The following is a 24,895-nucleotide window of genomic DNA, read 5'->3' on the forward strand; positions in this document are numbered from 1 at the left end:
TGGGTGGGGATGGCAAAGCCCAGCGACAGAGGGACTGCTCCGGCAGCGGGAGCGAGGGAAGGGCGATGCCCAGAAGCCTTTCATCCCTGCCGATGCGGCCGCCTGCCCGCGGCTGCTCCGAACCTGCGCGGGGCACAGGAGAGGGGAGAGCGCGACGCCAGCGAGGGACAGTCACAAAGCACTTGGGTGAGTTGATGTGCAGCCGGGAGCCCGGCGATCCCGGTCCCGATCCCGATCCCCATCCCCATCCACATTCACATCCCCGTCCCCGTCCCCGTCCCAGTCCCCGTCCCCGTCCCCGTCCCCGTCCCGAGGGGCTGTTCCCCGCTGTTCCCGGCCGCCTCGGCATAGCCAGCCCGGCTAGCTCCGCGCTGTGAGGGCTCCTCCTCTCTGCCCGCCCTCGTCGTTCATTGGCAGAGAGGCGAGCGGGGGCGGGGCCCTCGCGCTGAGGCTCACCGCCCATTGGCTGAGGGAGAGGAAGTGGGCGTGCCCCGGTGAGCCCCCGGCCCTGCCCGCCTTTACCCCGCCGCGCTTCATTCGTTCCCAGCGCTCCTGGGCGGGCGATCCCCGCCGCTCCCGTGTTCCCATTGGTGCCGGGCTCCAGTTCCGCCACGCTCTTCCCGGCTTCCGGCTGGCGGGGCGGGCGAGGGAGCCGGTCGGGACGCGGAGGAGGCCGGTGCCGCCTGTACCTGTGGTCCCCGCGCCGCCCAGCATGGGATCCGCCTGAGCCGCGGGTCTCTCTTCCCTGTGGGCGGCGGCGCCTGGTCCCGGGGCGGCCGCAGGTGGGTGCGCGGCCCTGGGGACGTGGGGAGCGGGCACAGCGAGGCCGCGGGGCGCAGCCGCGCTCCGTCCCGGGCGGGTCTGGGGCAGCGGCCCCTGGCTGGAGGAGCCCGGCCGGGCCGCTCCCAGCGAAGCCAATACGTTCCCGGGAGAAGCCGTGCCCGGAGCTGAGGGCAGGTCCTGGTCTTGGCCTCAGGAGAGAGCAGTCACGAGCCCTCGTCTCACGGGCTTCCTCATTTCGGTGACCGCGCACTGGAACAGATTGCCCGTGGAGGCTGTGGAGTCTCCCTCACTGGAGATATTCCAGAACCGTCTGGACACAGTCCTGTGCCATGTGCTCCAGGACGACCCTGGTTGAGCAGGGAAGTTGGACCGAGTGACACACTTTGGTCCCTTCCAGCCGTACCCATTCCGTGATTTCTGCGTTCCTGGCCTTCTTTCGGTGCCCCATGGCGAGCAGAGCCCCCACTCAGCAGCTGTGAGCCGTGGCGGTGGACTCCGGGGGCTGTGGGGAAATCATTAGGTTCACTCAGACGGGCTCTGTGCCCGCCTGCAGCCAGGTGCTTGTTTAATGGAGGGCCTGCCTTCCACCAGCAAATGGAGCTTCACCAAAATCTGCGGCACAAGAAGCAGAGGGAGATCTGTTGCACTGCTTTGTTTGGCTGGTGCCATCATTGAATGTTTCATTTGTGATTTTAGCCTGAACCTGAAAGCCAAATCTCATAGATTATTATTATTGTTGTTGTTGTTATTATTATTGCTATTATTATTAATTATTACTGTTATTATCTTCATTACTGCCTTGTTGATTGGATCTTGCATACGATGCCTTGCTTTTCTCCTTCCCTGGTGGAAACTGGGAAGGAAGGGAAGGAAGAAACTGCTTCGTGAAGTTGCAGTTTAGCATTATTAATGTCTTTCAGATTTTCAGTTAAAGGAGTACTGAAAAGATCATTATAAAGATTAAGGCACTTGAACAAACAGAGCCTGACTAATCACAGTGGCTCTTCCCTGTGAGCTCTTTACACGAGAGCTGTGAAGATGATTGATTAGAGGCCTCATAAATAATTTTCTGCTGACTGGCTTCTCAGTGCAATGTGATAACAAACAGTGGATTATGGCTGAAATTTACTCCAGCATTCAGTCTGCTGGACTCTGCTCTGGCAGCTAATTAATGTGCTCAGCAGCACAGATTCTTGTGGTCTCAAGGCAAATTCATAAGAGAGCCCCAAATCGGCCCAGTGAATTGTCTTTTGCTGCCCAGGAGATTCAGATTTAGTGTCTCCTGTGAACTGTGAGTTGTTTCTAGATTTCAACTTCTCCTTTTTGCAGTCAGGACTCAGGAAGTGGCTAATCATTGACTCCATGACCCTGAAGTTAGTTTGCAGGGGACTGAAACTAATCCTTTCTGAAGTTAATCCTGTGTTCTCTGTGGCATGTGTCCAGGATGTCACCACCTTGCCATACCTCTGCCTTGCTGCTGGTCTTTGTGGCCCTGGCTGTAGCGGGGGCCGAGCAGTCAGAAGAGAGGAGCTGTGATGTGGTTGGTGATGAGAGCAGTGAGTCGCAGATGGAGAGAGCCCTGCTGAAGAAACTGGAGCCCCTGAGCCACATGAGGTACAGCACAACACCTGCAGGCTTTGGGGCTGCACAGTGGGCCATGGGGAAGGGAGGATTTGGGTCAGGCTGCAGAATGGACTCCCCCTCTTAGGAAGGTCTCTGATGGGCTTCGTGGTCTGAAGTGCCCACTGCTCTGAGTGTTCTTTGTAATGCAATGGACTGTCTTTTCTGTCTTTCCCTGCTGCAGGTTTAACGTGACTGTGGAGAAGGGCAAAACAGAAAACTACATCTACCATTTCAGGGTGTGCAGGGAGGTCAACAGCACCTCACATGACTTTGGTGGCCTGGTGCAAACAGATAAACATAGTGGAAAGACCACGGTGATCGGAAGAATCAATGAAACCCAGGTCTTCAATGGAAGTACGGTTCCACTCAGTACTTGGCTTACTCAGTAGCTGCCTTTCGCCTCCTGATGTGGATCTGTAGCCTGTATTGTTTCTCTCCTGGCAGGTGACTGGATCATGCTGATTTATAAAGGAGGTGATTCATACGGCAGGCACTGCAGTGGTGAGAAGAGGCGAGCTGTGATAATGATTTCTTGCAAGCGGGGAGTGGCACCTGGGGTGAGAGAGCATTAGGGGGCTGCCAGACCAATGGCTGGTTGTGGGCAGAGGGGTTTTGAGGGGACAGTGAGCTGGCCTCTAGTGTCTGGTGCCCAGCTGCACCAACAGTGATAAAACTGTCTCCCGGTGAAGTTCAGTGTGCATGGGCATATTTTCACATGACTTCACTTTTCCCAAATTGCAGAGTTCATTCAGCATTATTTCTGAAGAGCGGGAAAAGGAGCAGGAGTGTTTCTACCTCTTTGAAATGGACAGCAGTGTGGCTTGTCCAGCTGAGAATTCCCACCTCAGTGTTGGCTCCATTCTACTGATCACGTAAGTCATTTGAAGAGCTGTTTGTGCCTGAGTCATAATCTCCAGTGCCATTCAGAAACGTAGCAAATGCTATAGTAAGACTAAATTACTGCAGTGTACTTTCCCACAGCCACCATTAGATATTACTATGCCTCTGAGCTTTTTGGACAAAAGCTCTTGCTCAGGGCATGATGCTGGGCTGGTCTGTTCCCAGTAAATGTTTTCCTTTATAGCTTACAGACAAGTGCACTGAAGCATGAGAGATTTGACTTCCTAAAATTATATGATGGCTCTTTGCCAGAGCTGGGAACTCAGACCAGGAGTCTTGACTCATTTTCTGTGTTTGTGCTTAGAGGCACTACTTCATATAATGCTGCTAAAAGATTTATACAAGCAGATTGATAACCTGGGAACCTTTTATGGTCTGGTTTCTGTTTACAGCTCTGTTCTTGAGTGGTGCTAGCATTATTCCAATGCTAATGTGAGGCAGGTAGCTGGCTCAGAAGAGATTTTCTATAGGATTTCCTCAGCTTTGATTTTTTCTTTTTTAATTCTGCCTTTTAGATTTGTGTCACTGATTGCAGTCTACGTCGTTGGTGGGTTCCTCTACCAGCGCCTCGTTGTGGGAGCAAAGGGCATGGAGCAGATTCCTCACTTTGCCTTCTGGCAAGATCTGGGCAATTTGGTGGCAGTGAGTAAAAATTCTTATGTACTCATCCTGGCCCATGTTAGGAGAAAAGGGCATTGACTGTGTGGTTTGGGTAGACCTACCACCAGGGTGAAGTACTTTGAAGCAGAAGAAGAGGGAGTCTGTTTCCTTTTTCTTGGGTATGCCATTTTTTAATCCTTGCTGAGACCAATTCCCTGCCTCTTTCCTGCAACTGTTCCTTAACAAACTAGAACATGTGCTCCTCAGGAGTTAACATTTTCCAGGTAGAAATGTTCACCTGGGGACTGAAATGCTTACTTCTGACTGTGAAATCCTTCCTTGGTCATTGTAGGCAGTGCTATTTATCCTCCATACTTGCCATGGCCTGATGTTGCTGCATAACTGTCCAGAGCTTTTAAGACTGAGTAGGATGTTTTTTATTCCCAAGTTTTGGGGAGATGTTTCAGGTAGCACAAGGATAGGCATAACCCCTTAGCAAAAGAGAAATGGCAGGAGCTGCTTTGGTTTGGTGTGGATGCTGAGTCAATTGCACACAGTCTGATGCTGGTGCTGTGTCCTTGCTCGTAGGATGGCTGTGACTTTGTGTGCCGATCCAAGCCTCGGAACGCGCCAGCCGCGTACCGCGGCGTGGGGGATGACCAGCTGGGAGAGGAGTCAGAAGAACGGGATGACCACTTGCTGCCCATGTGATAGGCTTTCCACACCAAGATCTTTTGTCCCCATCTCCCCAGTGCTTGTTTAGCCAGGTGCCTCCCAGCCAGTTCTCCTTCTCTCACTTCTGATTTTCTTTACACTGTTTGCTTCCGCTGTCCCTGGTGTCAAGTCCCATGGATGCCTCTGGATGTGAACAGCACTGGTTCCTAATGGCATGTCTTATAAATATAATGCTGGGTTGGGTTTTAAAAGTGCAGCAGAGCCCAGGGGAGAAGTGTTGACAGTTGAGCAGAAAACAGCAATATGAGTGTTCAGCACAGAGCAGGAATGGGAGATGAATCACTAAGAGGAAAAAAAGGGGCATGGATAGGTGCAGAAAGGGTAAAAGGCTATGGGTTAAAACAGCTGACACTGTAAAAGGGATATTCTGTGTCTTTTTATTTTTTTCCCTAGGGTTTACAGGATCTGTAAGACACTGGAATTATTTTTCTCTGAATGCATTTTCAGCTTTTCTAGCTTCTGTGCTGTTATATGATTTCTGGCAGCATAACTGGCACAAAGTGCTCTATGCCAGACTCTGGGGGTGAAGAGGCATTAGCACCTCTGCAATCTTTCGTTTCCCTAATGGCAGTGGTGTGAACTTCTTAACAGTTTCCTTCAACAGCTGTGCAGGGATGCATGCCATCCTCTCAGACTGGAGAGGGGCAATGCTGAAAAACCATAGGAGTTAAATGGAGTCAAAATATTTACTTCAGTCAAAGTATTGACTCAGTCTTCTCAATCAGTGAGAAGCAAAAGGAAAAGATGTGCTGCTAAGGAAAAGGAACATTTGCTGAAACTGAAAGTGACATCAAGACAAAATGAGACGGGTAGCTGCCACTTGAGTTCTGACACAGGCTTCCTGAGGTGACTGCCCACACACCTCAGTCACTGTCAGCATTGTGATTTCACGCTCCCCAGAAGTTCCTTGTTTTGCAGAGGGTTTTCCTATGAAGCTGTCAGAATTTATTTTTATATCAAAGGAACCATGGAAGTCCCGGCTCAGAATGCTAACACACTGAGAACTGCATAAGGGACTCTTACATGGTCAGCTTTCATAAATCACTGTCTCCTTAAGCATGGTGCAGGCCGGTCTTATGACACTTGCCCTGTGCAGATGGTACTTAACATACTGCCACTGGCTGGGAGTGAGAAAGACCTTCTCTTTGGGCCCTGGTGAAAAGCAGGTACATTTGAGTTGTAGACTTAATGGGAACCTTCAGGAACTTCGCACCTTGATTCTAAATTGCTTTTTATTTGAGAGGCTAGACTGAGCAATCCCATTCTACCCCACTGTGTGGACTGGCTGACAACTGCCCTCAGTCTGCGGGGCAGAGACTGCATAAGCAAGCCACCACTGTGTTAACAGCAGAGTACAGACAAAGTTTATGTATTTTTAAGACACTGAGAGAAAAGGGGTGGCCCTGCTTTCTTTCTGGGTTTGGAGTGGGCAAGCAATTCCTGCTTTCTTTGACTTTTGTTACAGTCTCAATCTTTCTCATAACATGGGAAAAATAGGAAGTCAGTAAGTCCGTTACTGTTTTCATGGTGGTGTCTTAAGGTAATTTTTTTTTGTACAAAACACAACTTTCAAAAATAAAGTGACCAAAAAAACCTGGTGAAGTGTTGTGCTGGTGTAGCAAGAGCTTGCTTTGGTGCCAGAGCACCTTTTTTCTCACCCAGAAGTCAAGGGTCGTTAGTGTGTGGTGCCTTGTGCCTGAACTCCTGCCAGTAATGAAAATGTTCTTGTTAGTTCATTGTTTTTGCTGCCACCTAGTTTCACTCCAGGTCCTCTAAGGCCTCTGAGGGAAGGCTATCCATATCTTTCAAAACTGAAACTTTAGAGGCTCAGGATGGATGGATTATGCTCTGCATTTTTCTGCAGAAATGGCAGTCAGAAATAACTTACTGATGAGGTTTGTACTTTCCAAACACTCAGGGGTTAAAAAGCAGCCAGACCTGCAAAGCCTGATCAAGCATTTTTTTATTAAGAACACTGAACATGAAATGAAGAAGTGAAGCCTTCCCATTTGACTGAAATAAAATCCAGTCCTCAGGAGTAGCTGGTACCAGTGGCAGGCTACCTGTCTGCCTACCCTGCCAAGGGTCAAACTAAGCAGGAGTTGTACCACAGCCAGCCTGCTAAGGATAAAATGGTTTAAGGGCAGCCTTCCTCTGCTCACTGCTGATTGTAACCTCGCCCTCCCCTATCCCCAGATTACATCAGACCAAACTGTGGTGCCAGGGTGGGTGCAAGCAAGCACAGTCAGCTTCCTTTGGGCCTATTTGCATTCACAAAGCCTCAGAAGTCTTCTCACATGAAAAAGGATGTCACCAAAGTGAGATTCAGCAGCACAGTTAAGACTAGGAAGCTGCTGCCACATTTTATCCAACTACTAAGCACTTTCCTTCCTCTTTTTCTAATGGGTCAATAAAGAGCTCATTTTAAAAATCTCTAATGTTTTCCTACCTATGCTATAAGGCTTTCTCCCATGCCACTACAGCTTTCCTGCAACAGTAGGTGCTTAAGACTGTTCTCTGTGTTAAGTTTCACTCAAATATTCATGTGAAACTTCTGAAAACAGAAAAGCTGAGATACGTGGTTTATAACACCATCTTGCTCTCAGGTATTTGGCTCTAGAGAGCACTTACCTCTTCACAGTTTGTGTAACTCCTTCAGGTATTTTGCCTGTTTGAAGTAGAGGTGCTTGTGGAAGAGAATAACTGCCCAGGTTTTCACCTTTGGCAATTTGGCTACAAAACTGCAGAATACCACATTTGGTCCTTACAAAAATAAAACAACCAAAGAACCCCTAAGCAAACCTGGAGGGGCTGAGTAGGAGAAAATCAGCCTGTAACATGAATCCCACTCTTTTGAAATGAGAAGTCATATTAAAAGACCAGTATTCAGTTATTTTAGGGTGTGTGTTTGGTTTCTTGTAACAGAAATACTTGTTTTACAACATAAAAAAACCCCAACAAAAACAAACAAAAAAAAAGCCTGAGGCAAGCAGTACAATCCTGTCAGCCTAAATTTTGTCCTTTGAGCTCTCCTGAGGATAACGAAGACAGACACAAAAAGGAAAGAATACAAACTGGTAAGAAAACACAAAACAAAACCCCAGCTCATTTCATGAAGAGCCTTGGTGCTTCTGGAGGCTGCTTTGGATCTGTAAATTATGCCCTAACACAATGGGAAGACAAACCTCGTGCTGCAACGTTCCCTAATGTAAAACAATCCCCTCCCCTTTGAGTTTCCCATCAATTTGTCATAAGTACTCAGGAAAAATCCTCTGACTGGTTCTGAGAGGAGCACCTGGAGTGAATAGCTGCCACAACACTTTAGCTTTACTGTCTCCTGTAGACATGCAGAGTGAAGACAAGACAGCTCCTATTGCCACAGGCCTTCAAGTTTGGTATGCATGCTGGAATGGCTATTAAACCCAGTTCATGAGCAGCCTAGGTGTTTTTAAAAGTGAAAAAGCAGCAGCCCCTTTTGCTCAAATTCTTGTCACCTCTGTCACTTGCAATTTGTTAGTTCCCCTTCACAAAAGCCCCGAGCACAGGTGCTCCCACTGTCCGTGTGGGGCCAGCTCTTCCTATGCCTTGAGTTCTGGCAATGATATTCAAAGCTAATATCTGCTGTGGCAGAAAGGCTTGAAGGCAGTTCCCTTTGAGAAGTCTTTTAGGACAGAAAGAGATGCCCTTAACATTGTTATGTGGTGTATACAGGGGAGGCATATTCAAAATTAGGAAGAAGGAGAGTTGTTTAAAGGCCCCAGGTGGCAGTTTTCCTTAACCTTGTAGCACCATTAAGAGACCAAGAGATGGGCTTGTGCATGGCAGTTTCAATCAGTTAAATTCCTTCTCATTCTTCTTGAATGCAAGACCACAGGGGACTGTCCCATTCTTCCCCACCCCAGCAGGATGCTCCAAAACTGGCAGCTGCCCTGGGGTCAGAGCAAAAGTGAGACCTCTGGCTTCAGAGTTCTTAGGTCTCCTTGAGGACATTGATCTTGGCACAGATCTTGAGAGCTGGTCCCAGCTTGATGTTCATGGCACTCATGAGATGTTCCTCCTTCAGAAGCAACAGGGCCTGACCATCAATTTCCTGTGACCGAAATTCCTCAGCAATTTCTTGGCACCCTGTGAAGCAACCAAAAAAGAAAGCAATGAGAAACACATGTGCATTGGGCACTCCCCTCACTCCTCCTGCATCTCTGGCAGGTACAGAAAAGCAAGCTAGGAATCTAACCAACCCCTTTCCACACTCTAGTCCACAGTCTCCTTGAGCACACAGGCTACTTGAGAAATAAATGTTGAGAATCCATCTCTATGACATACTCCAATTCAGAAACATGTCCAAAAGCAGTAGGCGCCACTGAGCCCAACTCCCCATGCTTACAGGATCACAGGAGTGCAGGAGAGGATCTTAACCTCACCTTGCAACGATGCAATGAACTCGTACACTTCCTCCACACTCCAACGACTAGGGTTGCTCGACAGGAAGACTGGATTGATGCCATGTAGATCTGGGGTAGGGGGGGCCATATTAGAGTTTGCCAGGTCCCTCTCTCCATGACTGGCCCTTACTGACAGGGGTCCTGGAGATGTAGGGGACAAAGCTTCATCATAGCTGGAGTTATCAGAGCCTCGGCTCGAGTCTTCCTGGCCCTACAAGCCCATAGGAAAGAAAGAAAATAAAAGGAGTTTTGTAAGAAATTCACAATTACAAGCTGCAAAACAAGACATTGGGAGTAGCAGAAGTTGTCCCAACAGTCTGGAACAACCATCCCAGGCTGTTGGTACAGGGGCAGCTGACACAAGAGCTCCCTCTCTTCCTCACATCAGAACTGAGGCTCATTCCATTCATCTATAGCCCAATTCAAGTCATTCATGTGAAAGACTGCTAATCAAATGGGAAAAGTGGATTGTTTTCTGCCAAGGCTGTCAGCAGCTCTCACTCTTGAGACCTTCAAGATGCACACAGGAGCAAACATAGAGTGCATAGAACAAGTACGAACGTGAATATGCTTCCTGCAGTCCATGAGGGATTGGAACAGCTCCCTGTGCCTTCTGTAACAAATGTGTCAGCATGCCCACGGCACATCCTGCATGACTGCATCCACTGTGACAAAGTGGTACAGCCAGAAGGGACAAACCCTACACAGACCTGCCTGGACAGGTGTGTGTCCTTACCCTGTGGCGCTTGCCCTGGATCTTTGTTCGAGCGATTTCGGAGCTGCTGCGCCGTGGTCCCCGTCGGCGCACACGGGCATAGTTGGCTTCCTGGAATTCCTTCATCTTCTTTCTCTGCAGCCGGAACTGATGGCTGCAGCTGACATTGTACCTCAAGTAAGCAGAACAGCAGTTAGAAAGCAGCAACTATCTAAACCAACTACTTCTCCTTGCTCTAGATGGGGATAAGACTCCTCTTTACCATCAAGTTCTGTTCCTCCTCCTTCTAAGACTTCCCCTTGGAAGGAACCAGTCCAGACTTCTGACACAAGCAATATTTGGACACCAAAGTCTTGATCTAACATCTGAAGGGTCAATTAAGTAATTCCCCTAAGGGAAAAAAGACCCATAACAAGCACTCTGCTATCAACAAGAGGCAGCAATGACTAGTCTAACTTTTCCCCAGTGCTCCCTTGTGTCTTTGTCTAGTACCAATGCATGAGACAGCTACCAGTATGCATTTATTTAGTCAGTCAAATGTAGATTTCTCTGAAGAGAGGTTCTTTACAGCCCCAGAATTTCCTCCTTCACAGTTCATTTTCTGAGCAAGCCAGAAATCCTGTTTATACCCAGCATCACATCCACCTCTCCAGACCTAGAAGCATTTAAAAATAATTTAGAGTGGTAAAGGATCTCTGTGGCCAGTACATGCCACAGAAGGAGGATGAGATGTACTGAAAGGTGGTACACTACTTGGAGAAGGGGCATATGCCCAGTTCCAGCAAACGTATAGTCACAGATAAGGAATATTACATCTTGCTGTTATTACCTTTTAGCACAGGTCATGGAACAAAACCTCTTGGAGCCACGGAACTGGCTTGCTGGGGCATACTTCCCACAATATTCACACTTCAACAAGTTTGCCTTCTTGTCAAGCTCTAGTGAGATACAGAGCAACACACCAGTTAGTAATCTGAACTGAAGCATATCACACACCCAGTGATTCCCCATTCCACTGCTCTTCTTCTGAGCAGAGAGATGCCAAGCACTGTTTTCTACTGAATCTAGTAAGTAGTTAGCTTGGGAAGCAACTGGGAAAAGAGAAGCACAAGCTCCACTAATTAGGATATGGATATGGAACAGAGCAGGTTTTTTCTCCTGGTCAGTACCACTTAATGGAACAAACAAAAAATAGCATATTCCTCACATCCTACAAGGCTGTGGAGGAAATCTCCATTACTCTGCTCTGTCCACACATCCTTCACAGCTTACAGTCATTAAAGACAGGTACAGTTCAGAATCTCCTGCTTACTACTGACACAGGATGTGTAAATCATATTCACAACAACAAAAAAACAAAGCATTGTCAGTCTTTTGGCACTCAAAAAAAGCGTGACCCTAGTTCCATAGGTCAAGTCTCTAAGGAGCTGGCAGGAAGAGATACAAGTCCATAATGCATTAAGCTAGTAATACAGAGCAGTAACTTTCTATAACACTAGCTAGTCCTCCTGGTCTTGAAACTCACCCATGGAAGCACTGTCCTCTCCCAGAGAATTGCTGGACAGGTTTTCATTCTGACCAGAAGGAGCCTCTCCCTGCAGTGGTTTCTCAGATTCTTTCAGCAGCTGAGAACAACCCACCTGGATAGGGAGAGAATGAGCTGGACCCACCAATAAAGGATTCCCTGTGTTCACCACCCTCTGCCAAGGTATGTGCAGCTCAAAATTCAACTCAGAAGAATCTAATAGGGAAGGAGAGATGCTGAAAAAAGTCATTACTGCTTCCTGACTCACAGGCTTGGTTGTTCATTTAAAGGTCCCCAAGCACTATCTGCCTTGAATAATGTCCAATTTCACGTAACTCCATTTCCCCTTCTTTACTTCAACTTCACTTACTGCCTATTCAAAATGCATCTTTCCCTCACAGAGAGGAGAGCCTCCTTACAATTGCTGCATTAATTATTGCTTTGGTGACAACTGGAGTAAGAGTTGCTGCAACACTTGTTTTACTCCTTCAAACCCCTTAATGACACCTCTTAATGCCTTGCTTCATTCATGACACCGCCCTCCCTTCCCTTCCTCTTTACTGTCTGTGTCTCAGGCTAAAAATGCTGAATTGGAATATGGGGAAAGATACTCCTATGCAAAGATGGAAGCCCACCACCCTCCCAAGTAAGTGCTACACCTCCTTCCCCCACAACAAAAAAATCCCTACTGGAAAGGGCTCTGCTCCCTCCTGGATGACAAAGCCTTCAATGATGTGTGTGAGGATCTGGGGCTTGACGATGGCTTGCGGAGGTTTGGAGTCTCCCATCTGACGTGACACCAATGCCAGGTTTGGAGTGGAAGCAGAGGTGGGGGTGGCTGAGACTCCTTCACTTGATGTGGCATTTGGGGTTGCAATGGCAGCAGGATCAGAATTATCTGGAAAGTTAACAGCACAGGCATGAGCTAACTTCGCTCTACCTACTTCAGGTCATTAGCACAGACAAGCAGAGCTCTCCTTTGTGCCTCACCTCCAAGGCCACTCTTCTCCTCCATGGTTTTGGGGTTGTCTGTTACAGGAGAGGACCTGGCAGGCATGAGTGTGGTGACACTGGCCGGCTCCTCCTTCTCTTCCTCTGACTCTGCCTTGCGCTTTACTGCCAAGGTCTGAGATTTGCCCTGCATGAATACAGAGGAACACGTAAGCAGATAGAAAAGCTCCAAAGCAAAGAACAAGCCAGATTAAAAAAAAAAAAAAAAACAAAACAAAACCAGAAAGAAAAAACAACAAAGCATCCTGCTCCATCATACTTGATTTCCAACCTGGTTTCTTCTGGAGATGCCTCTAGCTCCCACAGTACATACCTCTACTTTGGAGCATCTGCCTAACAAGGAACAAAGCTTGAGGAGACTCACTGCCACAGACTAGGATCTGATGTCCCAAGTCATGTTTGTACACTGGCAAAGACCAAGACACTGTGTGAACCTCAAAGCATTACTGCAGGAAGAAATGGAATGGCATTCACCCAGCAGTTTCCAAACAGGTTATTTAGATAAATCAGATCAGTTTCAATGAAGAGTTGAAAGAGCAGGGAACACACATTCACCAGGAGCAGAACTGACCCCCTGCTCTAAAAATCAAGACAAATCCTGCGAGACCTTCCTGAAGAAGCAGACAGAGTTTAGAAAGAGTCTCAGCAACTGGCTAAAAAGGTGTTCAAGCAAGGCTGGATGGAGCAACCTAGTCCACTGAAAGGTGTCCCTGCCCAAGGCAGGGGTGTTGGAATTATATGATCTTTAGGGCTCTTTTAACTCAAATTATTTATGATTCCATGATCTGAGCTGGCAAAGTGCTGTTATCTCAGGGATTTAGGTAGGCCCGAGATGGACAATTCACAACAGCATGGACAAGGCCTATGGAATTTGAGTTTTCCTCTGCATAGCCTGTTGCTAGGGGATCCTCTGAGGCATAGTCAGTGGGTGGTACCACACACCAAGAGATCTGTAACCCAGAAATATCCACACTGGAGCAGTTAATGAAAAACTGCAGCCTGTGGGAAAGACCCACACTGGAGAAGGATTTTACGAAGGACTATATCCTTTGTGAAAGGCTGTATCCCATCGGAGGGATTCCCCCATGCTAAAGCAAGGGAAAAGCATGAGGGAGAGACAAAACCTTATGAGCTGACCACAGATCCCACTTCTTGTCCTCCTGAACCTTTCAGGAGGAGGAGGTAGAAGAGTCAGGAGTGAAGCTGAGCCTGTGAAGAAGGAGGGAGGTATTTTTTGCATTTGTTCTTACTACCAATTATCCTACACTAAACTGGCAGTAAAATAAATAATTTCCATAAACTGAGTTGGTTTTGCCCATGATGGTCATTGGCAAGTGATCTCCACATCCTTATCTCAACCCACAAGTTTTTCACTGTATTTTTCTCCTCCTGTTGTGTTGTGAAGGGAGAGTGATGGAGCAGCAACTTGGTGGCCATCCAGCAGCCAGCCAAGGTGAACCAAACCCCACTGTAAAATGGGATACTCAGTATGTGATATGGACACCCACCCCATCTGGGGCAGGCTCTGAGCCTCACCTATTAACTTCATGCAAGCCTTTGAATAATAATGTGGAAGAGAAACACTTGTAGTCAGTTGTAGTCAGGGGTTGGATTGGAATTAGTGTTTTTGAGGGTAAAAAAGTCTCCACATCCCTTTCCCCAAACCCCTTACCCATCCCATCCCACTGACCTGGGCCTGGACTGCGATTGGTGTCCTAGGAATGAACAAAGAGAATCCATATGCTATTCTCCTTCTCAATGGTATCACTTACTGGCAACTGGACAGACTGCATGTAGAATGCTGCTGGCATCTGAGCCACAACTGGAGAGGAAGCTGGGCTCTTCACCATGTGGGCTGTGCCTTGAACTTGTGCCAAATTCACCCCTGTGGTGAGAGGGGGAGCTTCCTGTGAGGATGCTGGAGCTGAAGATGATGATGGGGAAGCAGCATGGGTTTGGGAAACAGGCTGGACTACAGCTGGCATTCCCCGCGAAGTCGGCACCGCTGCAGCAATCTGAGCCAAGCCCAGCGCTTGGGCTTGGCCTGAGCCCTGCTGCCGAGTGCCCACCACCTGCACTGGGATGTGTGGAGGAGGCTGCTGTGTTGCTGACATTTTGGCAGGCCCAAGCTGAGGGGGTTTGATGGGGGTGACCAGAGATTTTGACTGGATAGGAACAGGTGACTTGGTGACTGGCTGGCACGGACTGTCCTGCTGGAGCTGTAAATGCGGTGGCTGGGACTGCAACATAGGTTGCACAACAAGGGTCTGTGCCTGCTGCTGGTTTTGAGGGGGAGCCTGCTGCTGCGGAGGCTGAGCTTGCTGCTGCTGCTGGGTCAGAGATGCTGCTTGCTGCTGTTGTTGCTGTTGAGCAAGTTGGAGATGGGTGGCTGTGTGGAGGAGCTGGGACTGGCGGTGCTGGAACTGCTGCTGGTGAATGGCTATCTGCTGCTGGATCACCACCTGCTTCTGCAGATGGATCTGCTGCTGCTGCTGGATCAGCGAGTGTGGCTGGATCTGCGTATATGTTGCTATACAAAAACAGAGTAAGAAAAAACAGAGAACCAAAGTTAGCAACAGTGCATCTGGGAACAACAACAACAAAAATAAGGCAGCCACTGCACTGTTTTGAGACATTAAACTCCAAAATAACTGACAGCTTACTTGCAGAGGACATGAGGGATTAAATCAACTTCTTGTGCTAATAGAAAGGGATAACCCCTTGAGACAAGTCTCTGGGAGGACCGAAGCTGGGAGACATGCTGGAAAACCTTTTACCACCAGGCTTCCAAATGTCCTTCTTGTGAAGGCCCAATGATTTTGAAGAGAAAAAGAACTGAGTTTTTTACCTGAGCTGATCAGCGTCTGGCTGGGTGCTGGTGTAGCTGTCCTGGTGAGGTTCATGCCCACCGTTTGCTGTCCACCACTGTCTGTGTCACCCTTCTTTGCAGCTGCGTTCTCCGTCTCTGTCTGGCTGCCCTGGCTGACAGTCACGGCCTGGGCAGCCGCCACGGGCAGCGGCTGGACCACCCCAGTGCCCTTCCTCTGGCAACTGCCAGTGGCACCTGCTGAGGAGCTCTGGCTCAGTGCCATTGAGGGCTGGCTCCCACCGGTGGCCACCACGCCCCCGGAGACACCATTGCTGCCCGCTGCTGCCTGGCTCAGGTTGAGGGACTGGCCTGCCCCGCTGGAGGAGGCCTGGGCCACGGCCATGCTCTGGCCCGTGCTGGCGGCCTGCGGTAAGCCCGAAGCCTGGGAGCTGCCTGGCAGGGCCGTCTTCTGAGCAGAGCCTTGGAGCTGGGCATTAGCGGCAGAGGTCTGCTGGCTCCTCACAGCCAAGTTCTGCACCTAGAGACACACACACCAAACAGAATCCACATGCTTTATACACAGTACTTGCCGGGAGTGTGACAGAGCACACGTAAGCAACACACTGCTGGGGATGCAGGCTGAGTTCATGCCTCAGGTCTCATGTGAGGAGCTGCTAACACTGCAGGGCAGAGCTCAGCATGGCCCTCCCCAGGAAGCACATTATCCTGAACTCTCTCCTGCCCAATCTCTGATGGAAATAACAGATCTCATGGCACTTTGTAAACAGCATCTGGGGACACAGTCTTTTCTCCAGGGCATGGGACAGACTTCAGACCTGCCTGCCATACCCTGGCATGGGGAGTTCAGCACAGCTCTAGAAGCACTGAGTTACCCCTTAAAGACCAGTCATTCATTTTCAATTTTTGTGACCACGGATCTACTCATGGCCCACACCCTTTCCAATATCACTCTGCATTTTGGTGCTGCCATCCTCTGTATTTACTTCCGCTCCAAATGCCACGTTATCTCCAAAATTAGATCACAGTTGACTCTTCTTAAAAAAAATTGCTTCAACAACTCTTTGGCATCTTTACAACAATGAACCAACTGGATGAAGGAATACTACCTCTGGCAAAGACTCTTAATTGGAATGTGACTGAAAACTGTACATAGAACTCAAGAGTTCTTTTCACATAATCACAGCCAAGAAACTGTGAAGATGGCATTGATCCAGCCTGTGCTCACCTCAGAAATTTTAAGCAGAAACTAATTTCATCTCTGGAGACAGACAGCAAACATGAAAACATGGTGGCAAAAATCTCCTGCCTGCAGAGGAACAAGGGCTGGGGATAAAATAGCTCCAATGTGCTATACAGGGACAGCTTGAGACAAAGAGCAGAGTGTGGAGTGGCAGAAGCAGGGGAAAGGGAGGACGGTCACTGACCTGGTCTGTGTCTGCGTGGACCCCAGGAGACTGAGTGGGTGGTACCTCCTGCTGGACAGCAGCCACAGCCCCATTGGGCATCAGGATGAGCTGGGAGGCGAGAGGCACATTGCGGCCCAAGGTCCGGTTCACCTGCAACAGGTTCCCCAGCTGCGGCTGTTGGGATCAGGCGGTGTGCAGTGCAAGGAACAGAGGTAGAAGAGAGAAAGGAAGACTAAAAACCCACAAGCAAACAGATCATAAAGGAACACTAGGCTGCAATGTCACTCACTGCAAAACCACCAGCCCTCCCTGCACTGTAACATTGAATATAACCCTCTGAAGCAGGAAACTGGGAACAGTTTCCTTATGGAAACAAGCACTCCTCTATCTAACATAGGCCTCGGCTAACTCCCACAGACTGCCCAAGGCTGCGTTATCTAGAACTGGTTGAACAACAGTGATAAAAAACATACATCCAAGATTAGTGCTGCTTGAAAAGTAGGGGATTACAATCTGTATCTGAAGTCAACTGGAAAACAGAAAGTAGCTACCCAAACCCCAGACTTGACTCCACAGTCAAGCCTAATGCTTTCTACCTAGCTGTACTTCAAAGCAATTAAAAGGATGACATTTGTTCACATTGATTTATTTGTCTAGGCTTACTTGAATTCTGACTTACATCCCTGAGCTCAGCAAGCAGAAGAAGAGTAATTTACCATGTATCTGCTCCAGCATTGAACCAGAACAGTAGCTTTATTTCTGTGAGCTACATTCAAGCCTAGGACATGTATTTCACATTTACACTCTAGTGAGAAGGGCTATGGAACCTTTAACATCTGCAGAGCAGAGGCACAGAGAGTTGTTAATATTCTCACCTGAGCCACACAATACACAGCTCATCTATCTCAAAGGCTGAGCCCAGAATCAAACCTGTGGTTTCAGGGATGAGACCTTCCCCATGCAATTTTAAAATATACTGCAACAGCCTTAAAGCAAGGTTAGTCTGTAGGTGTTGGTAATCCCAAGCAGTGAAACTCTGCCGAGGCTGCTAAGTGGGGCTCACGGTCAGGACACATTTGATGCCCATCTCTTACCCGAAGGTACATCTGTGCCTGTGACTGGTTGAGAGGAGGTGAGGTGGTGTTCCCGAGGAGCACAGACTGCGTCAGCGTGGTGGCGCTCGGGGAGCTCACGCTCTGCGACCGACTGATCAGCTGAGCAGCTGACGTGGTGGCAAGGTTGATCTTAGAAGAGAAAAAAGCTTCAAATCACATACGAAGAGATGGAGGCAAAGAAATAAGTACAAATATGCTTAGTGGGGTAAAGTCAGAACGGACATTTTACAGTTTTTTCCTGTATCCCACAGGGGACCAAGAAGAAGAAAGTTCTTGTCTTAGAGGGCTTGTCCTACAGGCTACACAATCTATATTAGCCAGAACCCTGGATACTGACCTCATTTGTATGCTGAGCTTAAGAATCACTGTTAGCATGCAACTGCAATAAGAGATCCAAAAAAATACATCATTTTCTCCAGCCTCCCAAGTAAAGGTAAAAAACCCACAAAACCTTCTCTACCAACTCATCTACTCTCTGAGCAAATCCAAGCTCCTCAAAACTCACTACAAAACCAGACATCCTCTCATTCAACAAACTACTGCTCGGCCTAAGACAAAAGCTGCTCACGACTCCTCCTTCTTACAAGTCCTGATCCTTTTTTAATCCATGACAATGTATCCCCAAAGCCTCAGCAAACAGAGATCTATGTCTACCTTTTCAGCTAAGAGGCCTCTCCCACCTAAAAACCTCATCTGGTTTCCTCAAGCCCCACCAATAACAACAGCACCCCAAATCCTCAAAGCTGTCTGCATCTTGTTGATTCCCAGGATTCTTAGAAGCTGTGTGCATCCTAAAAGACAAGCAGGAGACAGAACAAGGTGGGGAGGGGGAGGGAGGCTCTGATATGTGTGTGAGGGAGCAGTTTTACTTACAGAAGCCTGGGTTGTGGTGGTCTGTTGCGAGGTGCTAGTGTTGGGGGAGCTGGCCTGTCTACTGGCTGCAATTGTAGCCTGCAGGAGAGATTGGCAGAGAAATGAGTGCCTGAACAACCCTTTCAATCCAGCCCAATTATTAGGCTCTGTCAGAACACCTAGTCCCTTACCCTCAGAGTGTATGACCTCCAGGCCTTCCACCCATGGGTACATGCACTACTCTTGCCCAGCCTGTCCTAGTACACACTGCAACCCTCACCCCAATGCTGGAATCCACTGTTAGCACCCAGACATTCCCTGCAATATTAGCAATTTGTTGGGCTAATTAGACAGTTTAGTAGCAAAGCAATGATAGCACTCCAAGTAACAAAATTCAAATTAGAGACCATATGGTTTGTGGAAGAATATAAATATTGATAGACTTATTTCCCCCTTCTGATGCCAGAGGAATTCCCCTGCATGAGTTTAGTTAGTTTTGTAACTAAGATTTGTGCAAAACTGACAAGAGGATTCTATTTCTTCTATAGTACAAGACTGCAGTCAGGGATTTTGAGAACAATTACATCCTGGACTGACTGCCAAGGAGTACAGCTACTGAGGTATTGCTACACAAAAAGAATGTATTCATGTCACACACAATCCATTTTGAGCTGATGATTAAGTCTAGTAGGTGAGCAAAGTTGATAAAGAAAAAAAAAAACCACTCAACATTTATGTATCATAAAATATATTGATTTATATTGATCTGTGTATGTCTCAACTAGAGACATCCTCCTGGTTGGACTGGTTTACCCTCCTGCTGGTAAAGAAAACATGGCTACTAAGTTCCAAGACAGAAATTTCAGAGAATGCTGCCTGAAACCTCATGCAAACACAAATGTTTATTCTCAGAGAAGCAACTACCCACTGATCCCTTTAATACAGTTTTTAAGCACTACTGCATCCACTGCTGATTTAACCACCCATCTTTTAGTTAAAGAAGGTGCAGGGGGTGGTAATAGGCCTCTGAAGTGCAAGTTCCTTGATGGTGATGTCAAATTTTATCTTCCCCTGCTCTGTAGCCAAAAAAATAAATTAATCTTTGCTTCAGGCTTCCAGTTGACTGGCAGTTTGTATTAACTCTGAACAATGTGTTTAGGTACTCATTGTCTCATCAGGGATCAGGATGACTCGGTGCACAAGGCACTGTATAAAAACAGAACCTCTGGATCTTCCCCAGAGAATGATCCAACTCCTCTCCTTCTGCCTCTTGGCAACTCACCTGCTGGACAGCAGCCAGGCTGTGAAGTTGGGCACTGTTAAACTGCTGCTGGAGCATGAACTGATGGAAGTACTGGGCTGCATTGGGCTGTCTCTGGAGTGCCTGCAGAGCCTAGATAAAGACGAAAACCCAATTGTCAAAAACTGCATGCCATTGAAATGTGATTGAAGAGAGCAATGACAAACTAAGCCAGCCATGAGAACATCCCTAGAGCACATGAAAAAGCAGGCACCAGATCACCAAATCCATAGTGCAGTTACAAATTTGGTGACACACTGAATCACAGATGTATTCCAGGACAGTGGGAATCACACTTAGCAAGACTTTAATAAACTTTAGGAATCTGGGGATGCGCATGCTCACACAGGCAGACAAATGTTCCTGTGTAGTTTGCGTATGGAGAGCGTAGAGAAACTGGGATGGCAAACTGATATACTCTAGAACAGCAGGCTAAAACCTATCTACTGGATCACAGTACAGATTAAATCTAGGAGGCTGGACACCGAAGGAGTAACCTATAAAACAAGAAGCCTCAGGCTACAAGAACTAAACATCACGTCCAGGATAAGAATTTCTAAATCTGAAAAGATGACAGTTGTCTAAGCACAGGCCCACCTTGACACACAACGATGCAGAGGAACACAAAAGGGCTCACCACCACTTTCCAGTGATGCACTGCCATCCCAGAGCACACCCTGGGATGTCTCACCTGTACTGCCTGCCGCTCATAGAGAGACATCTGCGAGATCTGAGGCCGGGTGCTTCCTCCAGAACTGGAGCTCCCGCTGGTGGAGTTGGAGTTCTGCTCACTTTCGGTCTCCATGGCGACAGGATCCCGGGAGCTCAGGCTGAGATGGACTTCAGATCTACATTGAAAGAACTGGAAACTAAGTCAGGCTGCAGAAAGAACCAAACTGTATTTCATTATATTAGACAGCTTTTGTACTAGAATATCTCAATACCAGTCTCCCTGGCCATCTTAGCTACTTCATAGGGACCAGGGAAGCTGGGATTCTAAAATCACCCGGAAATCTTACTCACAGTTTAAATCTTTTATTACCACCATCAGAAACATAATGTGCATATTTTCATACTTTTATTGCCATGCTATAGTTGCAAGCTACAGTATCCTGAACTCTTAAAAAGGTACTGGAATGAAGAAGCAGCTGCAGCTCATTAAAACAATTCTGGTCACAGACCTGATCTCTTGACAGTAGAGACTAGCAAACTGAGGCAAATTGCACTGTGCTTCCAGTCCTCCAATGCACTTTGGCAATTTCTGATCCTCCCTTCCTCCAGTCCCTCAGCTCCAATGTCCTACTGATACAGAGTCCCTCTTTCTCCCAGTTTAGCCCCCAGCCCTTGACTCTTTCTTCTTCTGATCACATGAACTTTCCAGCTACTTGTTGCTCCCAACACATCTTAACTTGAATATTAGATTAGAATCTGGTATCTGTGGTGGCAAGTTCCTTTCAGGAGGAACAGAGTCAGAAGCAGAGTGGATAAAGTGTTCACTGGCAACACTTGAGAGGCAAAAGCTGCTGAAGAGGTCATGCAGAACCAGGGAGACCTTCCAGCAGCAGAAAGATGAGTTGCAGTGAATTGCACGACTGAGAAAGGACTGGAGAAGGCTTTCATCAGCTAAGAGGAAGAGAAGTGAGACTGAAGAGAGTGCTTGGCAGAAGAGTAGCACATTGAGATGATCAGGGAGTTTCCTGCAGCAAGAAACATGAGCTACACAGGGAGTAGCAGCAGGAGGGGCTAGAGTCAGAAAAGGGAGAGAAAAGTGATTATAGAAAAGAATTCCACTGGAAAAAAAAGAAAACCAACCTGAGTTTTTAGAACTCCATGCAAGATTTAAAAAAAACCCAAACTTCTGGTAAGTCTCTAAATGAGACCCCTGTAAATGAGCTTCCAGGAGCCAGAGAAGCAGCACAGCCCCTTTATCTAGCCCTTTTAAAATCCAGATTCTGAGCTTTACAAACTTCACCAAACATTTCCCTGGTGTATAAGCAAACAGACCTGTGCAGCAGAAAAGGAGGCGCAACAATACTCTCAGCCAGATAACTTTTTAAATTCTGAAATGGTGCTAAGAGCAGCAGATGACTTTAAAGTAGGACAACAGCATTAACTCTGCAGAGAATGGGTGGCTAAATCAGGGAACTGCTGCTTCAATTCTGCTGCTCAAAATCTGAAATATTCTTTAACTGGCAAGCAGAGTGCTGCTGCTCCAGTCTGGTCTTCCAAATACATCTTCACCTCTGCCCTCAAGCCCTACCCAGGCATCTCCCTCCCTGCCGATGCAAAACTGGCTTCCTGCACTGCTTCAGCAGTGGCCACCTTCTCCTCAGCTGAGACACACCTCCTCCTAACTGGCCACTAGTGTCTTCAGGCACAACTCTATTTCAGCTAGAAACAGCCTGTCAATAAACCTACCCAGAATATAAAAGCTCTTGGAGAAGCAACTGCCTTAAAGATCTTCCCCAGAGAGGAAAAATTAAATGAAGCCTGAAAATAAACACTGAGAAGGGAAAGAATACAGACTTTTTGAAAGAATGAAACTGTGGTGGATAAATAAAGTACTTTGAGTGGGGCTAAAAGGCACATGAAGCTACACACATTGCACCAAGTTCTCCAGTAGCTCAGATGCCATCAGGACACAATTTATGTTCCCTTGCCCACCTCAACTTCCCAATGCAGATGCTCATTAGATCAACTTGGCAGCTACAGAAAAGGTACCCTAAAACCCTATTTTCTGCCACATCACAGATTTGAATTACCTTACTTGTGATGCCAAAAGTGCCCATGAGAGAGGAAAGGATGCAACTGATGTTCACCTTAGCTACAGCAAATACCCTTGCCCTCAACAGCTTCACCAGGAGAAGCCAGGCTTCTGCCATGGTACTCTGCTCCACCAATCAATCTGTTTCCTCAGGAAGCAGCACCACCGATTCCTAAGATTTCCAGCATTTTTGAGAGTTCCATATTGATCTAGATCTTAAAATTAGGTCCTAGCATAAAGAGAATCTTACTGAAACACCTCTGGCATGAGGCATAGAAAAATTTTGGTCTCTCTGTAGGCAGAAGGCCTTTTGGAGACGTGGACAGAGAAGCATCCGCTCACTTTGCAGAAGGGCAGTAAGAATTTTAAGTCACTTACAGCAAGGAGAGTTATCCAGCAAAACTCTTTTCAAACACAAAAGTGAAAAGGCACAGCATTTCCCCAAGCAAGTTCATCTAAGGATGGAGCTCCATGTTAGTGTAATCCGATCCAAACACAGGCCATTTCCACACAAAACGGGAGAATTACACACTGTCCCCTCCTCCAACTGCATCTCCAAGCACTTTCACAAAAACCTAGTGATCACTGGGCTATCACATCACTTGACTCAGCTAGCTGCTCCGTGAGATGGATAACCTACTAAAAATTATTAAACCATGGATTTTCCAAACAAACAAACCAAAAAAGGAAAACCAACACACAGTTAACAACGTGGCCACTACTGGAAATTAACCTTTGAACAATAGCTAGAACTGCATCCCTAAAAGGCAGACACAGAAGGATACAAAAGCTTTTTAGCACCATGGCACGAATGACCACGCAGCAAAAATGACGGGAAGGAGAAGGGAGAAAACTGGCTCAGGCAGCAGTACAAGCATGAGAACGTGGACCACTCCAAAGCCTAACCCACACTTGCTGATCTCAGCACACACCGAGAACACCACAGGTGGCCCATCTACAAGTTCTTGACCCTTCTCAAGCACAAGGGCAGACAAAAGTCAAGCCAAACAATACTCTAATCACTAAGCACTAGGTAGGAGGTTGAAAAGTTTTACTTGCTCACCCCATCCATTCCCCCGGGACATGACTGCTGCCTGCATAACAATTTCTAACTTTCCTAAGTGGTTTTGTCACTTCATCCTTGAGAAACTAAGTTAGGAAACACGTAAGATTTACACGAGTTTACGCCACAGGTTTGGAGGAGCAAAGCTAGCACCCCGTACTACAGCATACTCGCTGCTGCTACTATATGTTTCTACAACAGTTTCCAAGCCACACAAGCAGAGGTGTGGAACCGCCGGGACAAGCTGACTGCTCTGGGATGCTCTGGAAGCAGCAGTGGGTGCGACGCTCCAGCACTGCAGGACCCTGGCACCACCTGGTCCCCACCCCTCGGTGCCCAGCCCGCCTTTCCCCGCCAGGCGCCTCGCCCGGCCGGCGGCGGGAGAGAGCGAGGCAAGGAAGGATGGAAGGAGGGGAGGATGGAAGGGGACGGCGCGGCGGCAGCCACCCAGGCCGCCGGCAACTCCGGCAGCAAAGTTCATCCGACACGGCGTGCGGGCGCCCTGCCCGCCCGTGCCGTGCCCGCAGCCCCGCCGCGGCGGGAGGCGGAATGCGCCGCAGGATGCCCGAAGCCGGGCGGCGGCTGCCCGGGGGAGCTGCCCGGGGCCGGGCCGGGCAGACAATGGCTGCTCTGCCGCCGCTGTCAACTTCCATCCCGCGCCGGCCCCGGGAACTCTCCCCGCCGCGGCCGCCCGCGCCCCGGGCCCCGCCTCACCTGCAGCCGCCGCGGCTCTGCCCCGCTCCGCTCCGCTGCCCCCCGCCCGCCCGCGGGACCCGCGCTGCCGCCGCCGCACCGCAGCCCCCGCACCGCCACCGCCACCGCCGCGCCCGACACGCCCCCCGCGCGCGGGCAGCCGGGCCCGGCCGAGCGGGCGGGGCGGGGCGGCAGCTCCGGTGTCGGGGCGGGCGGGGCCGGGGGCGGGACCTGGCGGCGGCTCCGGCGGGGCCGCGGTCTGGCGGGGCGGCCCCGAAGGGGCGGGACCCGCGCCCGCTCCGCCCGCCCCTCTCCCCGTATCCCTCTTCTTTAATCCCTTTTTTGCTTTTCTTGTTTCGATTTTTTTTTGTTGGTTTTATCGGGGTTTTTTTTTCTCCTCTTTTTTTTTTTTTTTTTTTTTTTTTTTTTTTTTAAATCTCGGCCTCTGGGGCTCCCCCGGCGCTCCGTCACTTCCTCCCTCGAGGCGCTTCCGGGCACGTGGTGCCTTCCCCGGGCGCCGCTTGCCCGTTGCCCCGGT

The 24,895-nt window shown here is 48.5% G+C and overlaps 3 protein-coding genes across 3 annotated transcripts; 2 read left to right on the plus strand and 1 right to left on the minus strand.

Annotated features, from left to right (window-relative positions):
• Positions 1–649: 649 nt before the first annotated feature.
• Positions 650–2,993, plus strand: LOC139592765 (cation-dependent mannose-6-phosphate receptor-like). The gene is made up of 4 exons (XM_071432984.1): positions 650–782; positions 2,227–2,397; positions 2,588–2,760; positions 2,851–2,993. Exons 2-4 carry the CDS (start codon positions 2,228–2,230, stop codon positions 2,976–2,978), a joined length of 471 nt encoding a protein of 156 aa, XP_071289085.1. The 5' UTR covers positions 650–782; position 2,227; the 3' UTR covers positions 2,979–2,993.
• Positions 2,994–3,114: 121 nt separating this feature from the next.
• Positions 3,115–6,238, plus strand: LOC139592766 (cation-dependent mannose-6-phosphate receptor-like). Its single transcript, XM_071432986.1, has 3 exons — positions 3,115–3,278; positions 3,822–3,948; positions 4,495–6,238. Exons 1-3 carry the CDS (start codon positions 3,211–3,213, stop codon positions 4,615–4,617), a joined length of 318 nt encoding a protein of 105 aa, XP_071289087.1. The 5' UTR covers positions 3,115–3,210; the 3' UTR covers positions 4,618–6,238.
• Positions 5,016–24,895, minus strand: PHC1 (polyhomeotic homolog 1). The gene is made up of 15 exons (XM_071432982.1): positions 24,379–24,895; positions 20,529–20,685; positions 19,820–19,930; positions 18,559–18,636; positions 17,665–17,814; positions 16,589–16,744; positions 15,183–15,681; positions 14,107–14,864; positions 12,314–12,461; positions 12,013–12,221; positions 11,324–11,438; positions 10,628–10,736; positions 9,820–9,970; positions 9,063–9,294; positions 5,016–8,766 (listed from the first exon to the last, which is right to left on the minus strand). The coding sequence occupies exons 2-15, from the start codon at positions 20,640–20,642 to the stop codon at positions 8,612–8,614; spliced, it is 2,985 nt and encodes a 994-aa protein (XP_071289083.1). The 5' UTR covers positions 20,643–20,685; positions 24,379–24,895; the 3' UTR covers positions 5,016–8,611.

The sequence above is a fragment of the Agelaius tricolor genome, unplaced genomic scaffold (assembly GCF_023055355.1).
Source record: "Agelaius tricolor isolate 1412-34295 unplaced genomic scaffold, bAgeTri1.0.p SCAF_9, whole genome shotgun sequence".
NCBI lineage: Eukaryota > Metazoa > Chordata > Aves > Passeriformes > Icteridae > Agelaius > Agelaius tricolor.

Excerpts from the sequence above, each read along its gene's own strand:
- PHC1 (XM_071432982.1), bottom strand. The coding sequence starts at position 20,642 with ATGGAGACCGAAAGTGAGCAGAACTCCAACTCCACCAGCGGGAGCTCC. Across the intron at positions 16,745-17,664 it reads AGGCACAGATGTACCTTCGG|CCGCAGCTGGGGAACCTGTT; the intron begins GTAAGAGATGGG and ends TGATCCCAACAG. Across the intron at positions 8,767-9,062 it reads GTTCATTGCATCGTTGCAAG|GGTGCCAAGAAATTGCTGAG; the intron begins GTGAGGTTAAGA and ends GTTGCTTCACAG.
- LOC139592765 (XM_071432984.1), top strand. The coding sequence starts at position 2,228 with ATGTCACCACCTTGCCATACCTCTGCCTTGCTGCTGGTCTTTGTGGCC. Across the intron at positions 2,398-2,587 it reads GAGCCCCTGAGCCACATGAG|GTTTAACGTGACTGTGGAGA; the intron begins GTACAGCACAAC and ends TCCCTGCTGCAG. Across the intron at positions 2,761-2,850 it reads AACCCAGGTCTTCAATGGAA|GTGACTGGATCATGCTGATT; the intron begins GTACGGTTCCAC and ends CTCTCCTGGCAG.
- LOC139592766 (XM_071432986.1), top strand. The coding sequence starts at position 3,211 with ATGGACAGCAGTGTGGCTTGTCCAGCTGAGAATTCCCACCTCAGTGTT. Across the intron at positions 3,279-3,821 it reads GGCTCCATTCTACTGATCAC|ATTTGTGTCACTGATTGCAG; the intron begins GTAAGTCATTTG and ends TCTGCCTTTTAG. Across the intron at positions 3,949-4,494 it reads ATCTGGGCAATTTGGTGGCA|GATGGCTGTGACTTTGTGTG; the intron begins GTGAGTAAAAAT and ends CCTTGCTCGTAG.